Raw genomic sequence first — 13,556 nt, 5'->3', positions numbered from 1 at the left:
ACAGTGTTTGGGCCTATATTCCCTTTCACTAAGACTGACTGAAAAAAAACCTAACAGTAAGAACAACAGTGACACAAACTGAACACCACCACAATCCAACAGACCAGGCAAAAAATGGGTAAGGAGGGAGGGAAGGCCATTCAAGAGAAATCTCCAAAGCAGGGTGGCCATGAAAATTACAATAGAGGAAGAGGTGCACCCTGAGGGGACTGCAGCCCACAGGGTAGACAGGGAGCAAAAAAGGAAGAACAGTAAAGAAAATCTGCACCATGCCCTCATCCCCTTGCCATGGGGACCCTGTGCAGTGAGGGGGCTGGGAACCAAGAAGGGTGCACCAAGAGGTGCTTCTAGAAGTGCTTGCTCAATTGTTCATCGGTATCTCCCAGTATTGGAATCAAGAACTGAAAATTAATGTTAATTTGCAGTAAACTAAATTCTGTTAAATTCCCTGACTCGAGACTTCGTGGGTTTTTTTGGGCCCATGACAGTCCTGTGAACTAGAAATAGAGGCTCACAATTCACCCAAATCTGACTGCTTTTAAAGGGATAAATGATATCTAAACTTGCATGGTCTTGACAACCAGCTTCTCTAAAAGCTAGGCTTCAAAGACCTTTTACTTAGCAAATGTTGGTAATTGTCCTTTCACACCCCACATGTATCAGATGGCAAGAGGAAGGGACAGGAAAGTATTAATTAACAAGCAGAGTTTTGCTGTAAGACTGGTAAGATCATACAAGACTACACGTGTATTTTAGTGTGAAACTCTTCTCCAACGTGGGTTGCAATTTAGACGTGTCAAAGGAAGATCCATCCCAAATTATTAGCCCTCCATATTTAACTGCCACAGCCAGCCAAACACTCTCTAAGGAGTAATCCACCCTCAGAGGAGAATGATCTCAAAAGAATTTCCTCCCTGCTCCATGCCACAGTATCAGGAAGGCAGAAACAGGAGGGCAGCAAGTATTCCTACCTGATTCCCAGTCACCCAACTGTGGCACAAGATAGAGCTGGATAACAGCAGAAATATATCCTACTAAGAAGAGGTTTTGCCCCACGGCTGGATTAAGAATAAGGAAGTTCCTCTACTGATCTCACAAGCATACCCCAGAATTGGCAACTTTGCTTCTTTGATGGTCATCAGGCAACTTTCTCACAAAGAAGAGGCTCTGCAACACCACTGGAAATACACACTGCACAGAATATGGCACAGACAGTGCTCCTCACAAAAATACAGAAAAGAAAAAGAGGAAAACAAACATGCTAGCTCTATGTGAGCAAGCGGAAGTGCTTATTTACCACTGCACTCAACACAGTTAATGGCATACACATCACACACAACAGAATAATCTGAAAACAGTCCCCTCTACCTTCAGCTCTCCTACGGCCTTGTCCAAAATTAGTTCCTTTCCAACAGCACTGTACAGTCACCCTTATCTCTGTTATCAAAGATACTGCAATATGAAATAGCAACTGCAATATCAACACTAAGTACACACTCCAGTTACATGCTGGATCAATGTGTGGATAACCCTGTTAGATTTACCAACCTTGCATGTCATTTTTAAATACAGTGTAATCTCGTCATTCACCCATTACTGCCTCAACAACATCAGCAGGGGAAGCTATAGGGAACTAGCCCAACATCATGATCCGGGTTTTTAACCACTGAGTCAGGTCAGCAGCAGTTTCTATTTTACAGTGCTGTCCTACTCACTATCAAATTCCCAGAGCAAGTTTAACATCTGCAGTTGCTAACTACCTAGGACTTATTCCGGCTCTACAATCCACAATAGACCAAATGCGAAATCCCATCTATCATACACGTGATGAGAAAAGTTTCCTAACTGTTCCACCCTGATGAGTAGAACTTCAAGTGTCAAACTCACAGCTTCTCTATAGAAGATGCTAGACACCAAAGCAGAGCCTCTTCCCTTTCTCAGCACTGTCAATCTACACTATTTCACACAAGGAGGAAGAGGAGGAGATTCAGCTCCTGTTACGAGATTCGCTCTGCATATCCTCCAACATCCCCATCTTGTCACAGGCTGAGAGGAGTTACTGACACCACGCTACGGTAGGAACACCTCTTTTAATGCAACAGGAGAAGGAAGGGAAATCTAGTGGGAAGACTAGCCTTGCCTTTCCCAAGTAAAAACGAGCACACGTGACTTAAAAACAGGCAGCACTCTCAATGACAATCAGACCCAGCTAAACACAGCTATCTGGTTTTAGTGCTGGCAAAACCACTGAAGATCGTGCCGCACGTTCCTCTCCCTGCCCGAGCCCCCAGAGCTAGCATTTTGTGACACTGCTGCCTCTCAAGCCACGAACTAAGCTCCAACACTTTTAGTTCTGCAGATGCACCATCTGGCCTCTCACATACTGACCATCATTAAACCAGGCTTCCCATTGCATTGACTGTTCCCTTCACAGCAACTGATCTTCCTCTGCAATTTGTAGCAGCAAAGCTTGTTCATACAAAAACACGGCCAGTGGTAGAACCTTCCTTGGCACTGACCCAAAGCCCTCAGTGATACGCTTCCTAATCACAGCCCTGAGCTGTTCCTAGGAGAAAGGGTTACAAATCTTTATCAAAGCAAACCTAGCCTTGCAAAGGTGTCCACTTTCATTTCAAAGGGGAGCATTTACAATGAGAACTATATCCCACAACCTAGAGTAGGTAACTTTTACAATATTCTGGACACCGAGAAGGAAAAAAAAGACTCCAGTGTTACAATACACTGTGTACTGTTAAAACATATTGTATGTTCTACAGGATTTTACTTTGAGTATCAGGATTTCAGCTCGTAAGACAAGAAGTCTGCTATTATTTCCTGTAACAATCTATAATTAACGTGCCTCCTCAGAAGACTTAATTAAACACTTCTGTCTCTGAAGTAACAATATCTTCTTTTTATAGGACCAGTCTTCATTTCTCAGTTACTCCCCACACATCCTGCTACTTCAGTAAACACACCACTTCCCATCCTCACCCAGTCTTGAAGCACAGTGCAGAGAAATGGGAGATGTACACAGATGTGAAGTCACCACGGCGTGGGCCTGAACTTCTCCTTATGAGAGTTCTCCAAGAAAAGGGAACGTGGAGCAGGCACTAGATAACCTCAGGCACCACAAACCCCTGTCTGAAACCATGCTGCACAGCACAGCTCTTCTGACTTCCACTCTAGTGCTTCAGAAGTTGAATTACAAATTATTGTGTTTTTTTATCAGTATTATCTCAATTTTATTTTCTTCACTTTACAGACTAAAAAAAAAGTCATATACTTTGTTTCCAGACAAGCTTTTCTCCTTTTATTTTTTTTTTTAAAGATTCCAGATACATTAAACACAGGTCATCTAATTATTTTTTCTTGGGGTTGTTTTTTTTTTTCCACTTACTTTTATTAGACTTAAAATAGGATACCATACAAATTCAAGCTTTGTGGTGCTAAACATCAGGAGGGGGAAAAAAGCAGTGCCTGCCCCAGAACAGATACATTTTAAATAAACAGGAAAAAACAGAAACTCAGGCATAAAATCATAAAGCAACTTTCCAGCACACACAGTAGATCAAAAGCTCAGCCCTCCCAAAGGTCAGTCTAGCAACACATTCATGAGACAAACTGTCTCTTCTAACTTCTCCAGACTTTCTCAGATAGCCCTAGTTTATGACTCATTACTTTACAGAGTTTTACATAAATGCTTCTCTTCCTGAGGACACTAATTAAGTAGGCACTATCAAAGGTAAACAAATAGCTTTAAATAAAATAGCTGAAAAGGTATCAGCCAGTTTCACTTATTAAACTTCCATGCATTCAACTTCTGCACTTTCATCAGTTTTTTCATACCAACAAAACCTTTCAGACAAAATTTCAATTCCTTGTGCACCAAATGAAAATGGAGAAAACAAGAAACACTGCCTGAACCAACCTGCAAACATTTTTAAAGCAATAAAAATCACTTCAGTTATCTTTACAAAATGGAAAAAAGAGAAAAAGAAAGCGCTCTCCCCGGTCACACTCCAGGCTTAGCCTGCCACACTGCACCTTGACTTAGTAGAAAGCAAGAAAATATGATAAATTATCAGTGTGGAGACACACTTATGGGGGGGGAAATGACATTTATTAATGAGAACAATCAAAAGACAGAAAGCAGCAACTCCCATAGTACGGGAGAACAATCCACAGAGGACGCACTCAGCGCCAAACCAACCGTCTGCCTGAGCCTGCCAACGTGCACAGAACATGAGGCTTCAAAAGGCAACATTGGGTGGAAGAATCACACACAGCACATCCTCTAAGCAAAGAGCAACTACACTCAGGAAGCCTGAAAAGGAAAATAACTCATATTATGCCTTTTATACGTCTTTTGATATTGGATAAAGATGGCTTAGAACAACGCTAGTCAGATGCTTTGTCTCCCCATACCCCCTTGTTTATTTTTTTTAAATGTTAAAAATTTAAACCTTGCTGACCATGGAAGATTTTCCATGATTTGCAGAACTAGAGATTTATCACATGGCTTTACTTAAACCAGTAGGCTGACAAATGGGTAAGGGGAAGTCACAGGGCTATAAAATAACAGTTTGCATAAATATATGTGCTTTGAAAAAAAAATACAAGAAGGTAAAAAAAAGAGCTGAAGTGAGAATGAAAAGGGAGGAAGGAATGCAAGGGAGCAAGGAGTTGGGCAATAGAGAGTCCTAAGGAGGGCAAGAGAGGGCAAACAGGAGTCTGTGAGGATAATGAAAGCAATTATGAAACTGAGAGAAACATAAATAAAACAAAGGCAAACCAAAACTATGTAGCAGAAGGCAAGTACCAAGGAAAATGGCAGACAGCAGATAAAAGGGTAGGAGCAGGAAAGGAAAGACAACAGAGAAACACAGTGGAAGGAAGAGAAGAGGAAAGAACACTCAGAGAAAGTAGAACAGACTAAGAATTGACAGACAGGCAAGAGGGAGATATCTAGGAACATGAGTTTCATTGCAGATATCTTAAGAAAAAAGGGTATCAAATGTAGGAAAGTTTAAATCAGTTTAAGAACTTAACTCATTTTACATTTAAAATATAAGACAGACTGACACTCCTTTTTCAGGGTTGCTAAATTTGACCAACAAGCAGGTCTTCTATGTGCTATTTTACACGTTGGAAGCTGACAGTGTTTCCCCCTGGAGATAACAGTGTCAAGCTGAAGTGTGTTTAAGGTTACAGTCTAAGAAACCTTGCCATTCTGTTGCCCATGACCCAACTTTCCTGCAGCAAGGTGAGCATTTCCATCACAGCACTAAGTGCTTTAGCTCTCACTAGCTTCAGTTAGAATGAGGACAAGAAGCACCTGGCTTGATCAGTCCCTTAACTCATCTGCAAAACAGTAAACAGACTTCAGGAAACACACGTGGGACCAAATTCTGCCCTCCTTTGCACTGATGCAAATCTGAATATGCACATTGATGAACACAGCCATTCGAAGTTCATTCCAACGTGACTGAAGAAATCTGGCTCACAGCTTCTTCCTAGGGACACAAAAGGACACGCAACTACAGCTTTCCCTAGCTTTACAATACTCCATTTTGTAGAATGTTTGGAAACAACTAGAATAGCTGCCACCCACTCAAACAAAGTAAACACATAACAAAACCGGAACTGCTATTTTGAGACACCTCGTTACGTAGGTTCAGGCCAACAGCTTCAGTGCCTAAATTTGATCTCTGAGTGAACTCTGTGGGAGGGATACAATTAGTCAAAAAACACAACCTTTTTTTTCCTGTTGGGTTGATAAAATACTACCAAAAAATAGCAAACACAGTCCTCTGATCTTAATTTTCAGAGTCAGTCCTTGGAATATAAACATCTGGTTAGAAACATGCCTTTCTCATACTACTTTGACTCGCAGGTCATGCTCTAACCTCAAATCAACGCCAGTTCAGCTACCCGTGATAAAAACAGTGTAAACCATACAGACAGCAGTTCCTTTGACTAAAGAGGCCCTACTCTTCCTGCTGTCAGATGCTAATTTTAGTTGCTTTTGTCTAATCATTCAATTAATCAATCATGATTAAGTTGTCTTTTTATGTCAAGAAGCTACTTAAAGCATTTTTGTTTATTTTATTCACTTTCCTATTGTGATTGAATGCTACTTCCCAGAAGATTCTTTGAGGGGGGAGGAAATTTGGGTTTTTTGCTTACTTTTCTTGCTTATAAGAACAACATTTAGCAACTCCATTGCCTCAGTGCTCTTGAGCAGAGCTAATAAATTTAACAAAATATTGCAGAGATGTGCTTGTTGTTGTTGTCATAATACAGACAGCTCCATGGTAGGACGCACTAAATCCCAATGAGACAGAAAGCTTCTGTTGTATTCACAGCAAAAACCCAGCTATTCCCACACTCAGAATTTGACTTGTAAGATGAAGGAGAAAATAACCAAATTATGGCTTTATCTTTGCTGCAGCCATTCTCTTGACTGCCATTGTGTACACATACCTGAAGCAGCATGAGTATGCTATTAGATGCTAGCTGGGGCCCCTAACAATATAGCCATTATGTTACTGCATGGTGGGTTGCATTTATTAAGGCAACAAACCTCATTTTGTCACTACCATAGCTTCTTCTACAGATGTTGCAGTTCATCCAAAGTTGCATGCTATCACAATGCTAGCAACATCACAAAGCAAGACACTTCAACATTATGTCAGATATGTTTGCACCAGAAGGAGGCAAAGGAATGACAGGGAGGGAGGCTGCTGTGGCCAAAGGGAGCTAACAGGCAGCAGTGAGAAGGAACATAGCCAGTAACAAGTTTTGGGGCAGGAAGGGAAAGGGAGAAGAGGGTAACCCAAAGAAGTGGAGGATCTGAGTTAGCGGAAAGGACAGATGTTGAGGGGAAGAGGCTGCAGAGGCAACTAAAGAGATGTGTTATGCAAGCAACAGACCAAAGGTTGCTATAGGGGACAGAGCCAAAAGTGTCAACAGGTAAGACAAAACTTTCCCCTGCAGAAGCCGAGAGGTAACTCAGGAGTTTAGTCCTTGCAGTCCCCCAGCAGCAAACACGTGTATGTCTATTTTGTCTCATCCCCTTCTGACATCTGACCTACATGCACAGGCCCTACTGCCACCACCAATGGCATGCCATTAGTGCTGAGTATTCGGTAACCTTTTGCCCTGGATCAGAGTGCCTGGACTTTCTTGATGCTGTTGAAATAATTTTATTTTTTTTAAGAAAACTCAACACAGAACACTCAACTTTTTCCTTCTTTGCCTTTCCAAGTTAGGAAAGAAGATCACAGAACTATGATAAAAGAACTCTACTGTACTGAAGTTATAAAATCAAGCCCTCAAACATCAGACAATGAAAAAATGAAGGTTGCCTCTTAAAGTTCTGTTCAGCTCCTTGATTCTAGGCATTTGGATGTATTCTGCAATTCTACTATCACATGCAAATCTTTCCAGTGACCCTGTCTCATCTAGTAAACCTGGGCATGTTCTACTTTGAGAATGTATATGGGTGGTGAAGTGGCAGAAATTCTGTCCAAAGAATCCCCACCTGAAGTTTTGTGCAACCTAGAAGCTGTGAATTAGATATACATTCGCAGGCAGTGAGAGGATGGAATCACAGGTAGCCTGAAAGCCACCCTGGAGAACTAGATGCTATCCCTACCTCTGCTGTAAAGTTATTCCATGACATCACACAAGTAACTGAAATTTTTTACTATTAGTTTCTAAGTACACATCCTCACTTTCTCAACTTCCAAAATCTGCTGATGTCCTGAAAGCTCACAGCTGGAACTGGAACCAACTGGTCATATTTCCTGAATATATAATGGAAAAAAATCTTGAATACTTTAGGAAAGCAGAACGTCAGTCTCTCAATGTTCTAAATGCAACTTTTTTTGCATTAATAGAATATACATACCACAGTATAATAAATACTGGAAGTTTAAAAATGTCAGTGCAACCCCTTGAGCTAGATACAGGCTGCTGTGAAATGCACCTCCCTTGCTCTAAACCAGGAAAACTGTAACTGTCTTTATCTGGTAAAAGGTGTGAATCTAAGCCCATTTATGATAAAAGAGGTCTGAATTAGGCTAGTAAGGCTCTACTTTGGCACAGCCAGAGCCACTGGCTTAAATCAAGTACAGACAAGACTGAGAGGGTTTGTTTCCTTCCCTGCATATAAACACACAGAACTTTCGATACCACAGAAGTATGTTTTAGTATTCAAGGAGCACAAACTGCATGCTGTTAGTGCATTGTTATAATAAGCAAAACAGCAGAACTATTCAAACCTACAAGGCCATGCCTATGAAAGCTGAGAAAAATCAGATACAGTTATAATTGAAAGTAAAACAAAAAACTGACAAAGTATTTAGAGGTAGTCCTTAAAATGCTGTCTTATCTTTTTTAAAAAAATAAACAAACCAGCAGCTCAATTAGTTTTGAACCACAGGACCTTGTTTCCCATTTACAGTAAGAGTACGTTTGGAGCAAGCACATAGTCATACAGCAGAGGATCAGTGTTTGGTGTACAAAACAGAGCAACCCACTCTTAGACTTCAAGAAAACTAGTTCCTTTACCCATGTTTTCCACCAACTCCTCATGCTTTTGCTGATTTGGTATTTAGTTCTCAAAATCTGTCACTCACGTTGCTGGTTTCAAACTGGAATGTGTTCACAAACCATGAAGGCATCTGGGAAATGAGATGGCTGGTGAGGCAAGGTGCCCAAGGAGTTGGAACACGCATCAATTGGTGATTAAAAAAAATAAAAATTATCCCCAGTTACTGACCTCTGAACTTCTTTGGAGGATTAGCAAGGTCACCTGCCTCTGGCTGAACCACACACCGGTCATCCACTAACCTAGAAAAACAAAAGTTATTACACTTATTAAAACATGCATTTGACATCAGTGAATATAAATGCTCAGTTACTAAAATGAAAATTTTACATTTTCCTTCAAGAAACAGGATTTCTTCCATTGCACTAAATTATGCCTGTGTTTCAGATCCCACCTCATTTAAATCCGATTAAGGTTCCTTTTGTTACACTATGTACATTGATGCCATGTGTAAAATTTGTGTTTTCTTTTGTTAGAGCCCATTAACCCTAAACCATAAACAGTTTGTTTTTCTGCAGCTGTCAGAATTTCACAGCCATTACCCTACAGCATAATCCAAAATTCATCAAAATCAACAGAGAGCCTCTGAGCCACTTCAGTGAGCCCTGGAAAAAGACATCAAATTTACAATGTTGTGAAGGCACACTTTTATCTAAGAAAAGACACTGAAAGCACTGTGGGTTAGGCTGGTGCTACACTTGCAAGGTTGTCCTGTGCTTGCAGATTCCTGCATCCCCACTGAGGGCTTTTAAGAGGTTTCACAGCCTTCCTGTGGGTATAAGAGGATCTGTGGATCTGCTTACACAACAAGGACAAGCAGGAGGGGTTTCTCCAGCACCTCACTGTTTCATAACACCATTTTATGGAATCATAGAATGGTTAAGGTTGGAAGGGACATTAAAGATCATCAGGTTCCAACCTCCCTGCTATGAGCAGGGACACCTCACACCAGACCAGGCTGCACAAGCCTCATCCAACCTGGCCTTAAAAACCTCCAGGGAAGGGGCATCAACAACCTCCCTGGGCAGCCTATTCCAGCACCTTACTACCCTCATGGTGAAGAATTTCTTCCTGATGTCCAACCTAAATCTCCCCGCTTTCAGTTTAGAACCATTACCCCTTGTGTGCTATCACTGCCCTCTCTGGTGAAAAGCCCCATCCCCAGCTTTCCTGTAGCCCCTTCAGGTACTGGAAGGCCACTATAAGGTCTCCCTGGAGCCTTCTCTCCTCTAGGCTGAACAGCCCCAACTCCCTAAGCCTGTCTTCACAGAGGAAGTGCTCCTGCCTTTTGATCACCTTTGTGGCCCTTCTCTGGATCCTCTCCGACAGCTTCATGTCTTTCCTGTGATGAGGGATTAACTCATTTTTTTATTTCCAGATTTTATTTTAATCTGGAATCTAATAAAGCACTTTGGATTTTAGTCTTCAAACATTCTGCTATTCTTCTTCACCATTTCCAATCTTTTTCCTCTGATGTGGAATTAAGATTCAGCTCTGATCAAAACTCACAGGAGCACACTGTCCTTTGCTAAAATGAATAAGCATTTATATAATACACAGCCAAAAATATAAATAACAAATCAAGTATTTCTCACAGTATTTTACAAGTTAAATAAACAATAAAACTTAAATATATAAATTGTTAATTTTATCACAGCACTTCCTAAACATAAATTCAACTTCCCTTCAGGAAGCATCTTGTAAATAATCAGTTTCAAACAATTATTCAGGAAAATCACATTTAAGGACACATTACTGCCCTGCCACTTCACAACAGTCTTAGCAGCATTTTCTGTGGAAAATTGCCAGAAAAAACACTATTTGGGTTCAGCCAAATTACACAATAGATGCATTCAGTTTTAACTGAAGTTGGTGAAGGTTTTGCATCTAGCCACAAGCACAGCAAGACCAATCCCCCAGCATGCCCATGAATTTTCTACCTCTAGAGAGCTGAGTGCTGATAAGCTGCCCAGTATGGCTTTGGCTCCCAGAAACAGAAGTAAAAAACAATAAAGAATTTTGGAACTCAGCAGCTTGGATCTCATAGCATGCTTGAATGCAGATGTGAGGTGTCAATGGGGAAGGAGAATTGAAGTAACGGTTCCAGGAGCAGGCAGGGGACCTGCCATGGCCTTCTGGAGTTTTTCACAATCTCAGTCAGGCCAAACTTCACAAGAACAAAGTGAGATTTGGAAAGCAGGACCTGGAAAGAGTCAGTCCTGCAAGATGGACTCTATGATTTAAGGGACCAAAGCTTCCTATAAACAGCATCTTAACTTAGAAGTCTCAAAAGAAATGGGACTGGAAAGGACTAGCTTAGCAGCAGCTTTGCCAAAGGATTTTAAGGCCAAGAAGTAGTCCACCCTCCACAAAATCCCTCAAAGGCTTTCTGATTGAACCTGCAAGGTTTGACACTTAAGCACTGTCAGGACAAAGAGGACAGTACATTGGAAGCTGAGCGTAATTCACGAGGAACATCTTGTGTACCTTGGTGACAACTGCACCCTCATTACAACTATAACTGTGGATGAAATGCACAACTTTCATCATGGCACCACATCACCATAACAAAAGCCATATAGAAAACAAGCTGTTGGTGCCGAGAAAAACACACAAGATCACACACACTCACCCAGCCAGCTGGCTGCAGTGTGACACATTAGATATCCAAGGCTCAGAAACAACTAGTATCAATCACTTTCATTTAAGCATTCTCTAAAGGTACAAAAATGAGGATCATAAATAAGTTCTGCAGTCATTAGGAACCAAAGACATCAGACAGGACAAAGGAAAAAGCAACTGCTGCTAATCCCATAGACACGAAATGACAGCACAGAAAGACTGTGGCTGGACAGTGACATAACAGACCAGGAACAACATCTCCTAAGCCCTTGCTCACTGCCTCAGCTTATGACACATTTTGTCTATATGGCAATCTTCAAGCAATTCAATCCCCAAAAATTCCATCTAATGACATTCATCCTGGATTGCAGCAGTATGCCCTTCAAAGATTTCAGCAGCTACTTGTTTACTGTGGAGGTGCTTGTCACAGCACCATAGTAAGAGCTGACTTGCGTATTGCAGACGATGCAAGACTTCAGCCTGTTCTGTAGACTGGAACAGAAGTTCTTCAAAGACCACTTCCTCTGAGACACAATACAAAATACTCAAATCCCACTTTTTATACCGAGCCAAAAGGCAGCTGTTGGTTTGTTACTGAAGCCTGCTAGGTGGCTGCGTTAAACAGCCAGCATTTCTTAACCCTTTTAGCCTGCTAACTATCTACTTGAGAAGTGTGAAACTGAACAACAGGCTTGGCCACAAAAGGTCCTGGATACCTGCAGCTTCTGTCAGACCACAGCACACCATGTTTCAAGATCAGTTGCTTGCTGGTTTGCATAGGCAGTCATAGTGCACCAGACAAGATTTTTCTTATCTGATAAAGGTAACATTTTCTATCTTATACCACCAAATTTGCTAGCTATCTAAATATTGATCTAAATTATTATGCCAATATTCAAGCCACTGTATCATCAAGTCTTATGAGGAGCACTTGAAGGAACTGGGGTTATTTACCCTGGAGAAAAGGAGGCTGAGGGGACACCTTATCACTCTCTACAACCACCTGAAAGGAGGTTGTAGTGAGGTGGGTGCTGGTCTCTTCTTCCAAGTAACAAGCAACATGAAATTACTTCAAGTTGTGTCATGGAAGGTTTAGTTTGGATATTAGGAATAATTTCTTCACTGAAAGGGTTATCAGGCACTGGAACAGGCTGCTCAGGGAAGTGGCTGAATTATCCCTGGAGATATTTAAAAGATGGGTAGATGTGGTCCTCAGGAACATGGTTTAGTGCTGGACTTAGCAGTGCTGGGTTAACAATTGGATTTGTTGATCTTAAAGGTATTTTCCACCAAAATTGTTCTATGATTAAAGAAACTTTGACAAACTTCAAAGGGTTTAATTCTTCAGCTGGACTGCAGACAATACTGATTCGTGCCCTCTGTTGTCATTCAGGACCTGGTAGATGCAACACGACTGCATTTTAGCTTTTCATATGTTGGTGGTATACAAATGACAAAGGAGCTCCCTGCACATCTATGACTTTATTATTATTTGTCAAGGTTCTTCCCAGAACACAATAAAGATCTGGTTTTATGCACAATGCCTCCAAGTAATTGTTGCACTGCTTCAGGAATTAAGTTGTACAGTAGTAGTTCACTGGTGCCTAAGATAAAGCATCAGAAAACTCAGAATAATTATTACTGCCCTGGATTTTACGCATAGTCCTTTGTGTTCAGTAACTGCACAATTAGGGTCTGAAAGCAACAACCTTCATGGGATTTCTTGTCTTAGATGCCCAGTCATTCTTCCACTGAAGCCAGCAAAAGTTTTTCCACCCACTGTAGGGAAAGGAAGGGCAGTTCCTCACCATGCCACTGCATGCACCAACCTCAAGGACTAGCAGGTATTTAAGCCATTAAGACATCACCTTACAGTGTACAAAGCCACATTAAACAAGAATGGAAACTAAAGCAATTTCTAGGAGTTGAAGTATGCTTCTCAGCAGAGGAAGGGGAAAAAAAAATAAAGGCAGCTTTCAACTCTCTGTTAACATTAGCCAGGACAGTGCACTGTACCATGTGGTCAAAGCACAAACCTGTACCAAGTCCTGCACCTATCTTCCTTTCATTCTTCCCCATCATTTTGTGGGGTTAAATCTGTCCTTTCTCACCATATACAAAGCCAAACATGTATTTAAGTATTCAATTTAGTAATACCTTGCAGCAATGAATTCCATGTGTAAGGCAACACTTACGTAAATGTATTTACAACCAGTTTCAAATATAGTGCTTCTCATGCTTTGTTGCTTCAGCAATGAAAGTACTAGGTTAACCTCTCCCAGTACTATCAGTCATTTGTGTTCAGAACTTGCCTAAT

At 41.1% G+C, this 13,556-nt stretch overlaps 1 protein-coding gene across 1 annotated transcript in view; it reads right to left on the bottom strand.

Annotated features, from left to right (window-relative positions):
• Positions 1–13,556, bottom strand: part of ITPR2 (inositol 1,4,5-trisphosphate receptor, type 2) — a gene marked incomplete at its 3' end in the record, with an annotated part of 198,589 nt that overhangs the window by 157,582 nt on the left and 27,451 nt on the right. Inside the window, exon 2 of the mRNA XM_010004160.1 lies at positions 8,789–8,859. Within this exon, the coding sequence (XP_010002462.1) occupies positions 8,789–8,859 (71 nt within the window). The remainder of the gene's footprint in view (positions 1–8,788; positions 8,860–13,556) is intronic.

The sequence above is a fragment of the Chaetura pelagica genome, unplaced genomic scaffold, assembly GCF_000747805.2.
Source record: "Chaetura pelagica isolate M959 unplaced genomic scaffold, ChaPel_1.0 scaffold198, whole genome shotgun sequence".
NCBI lineage: Eukaryota > Metazoa > Chordata > Aves > Apodiformes > Apodidae > Chaetura > Chaetura pelagica.
The sequence above is the reverse complement of the archived record's forward strand: the minus strand, read 5'-3'. Positions and strand labels throughout refer to the sequence as shown.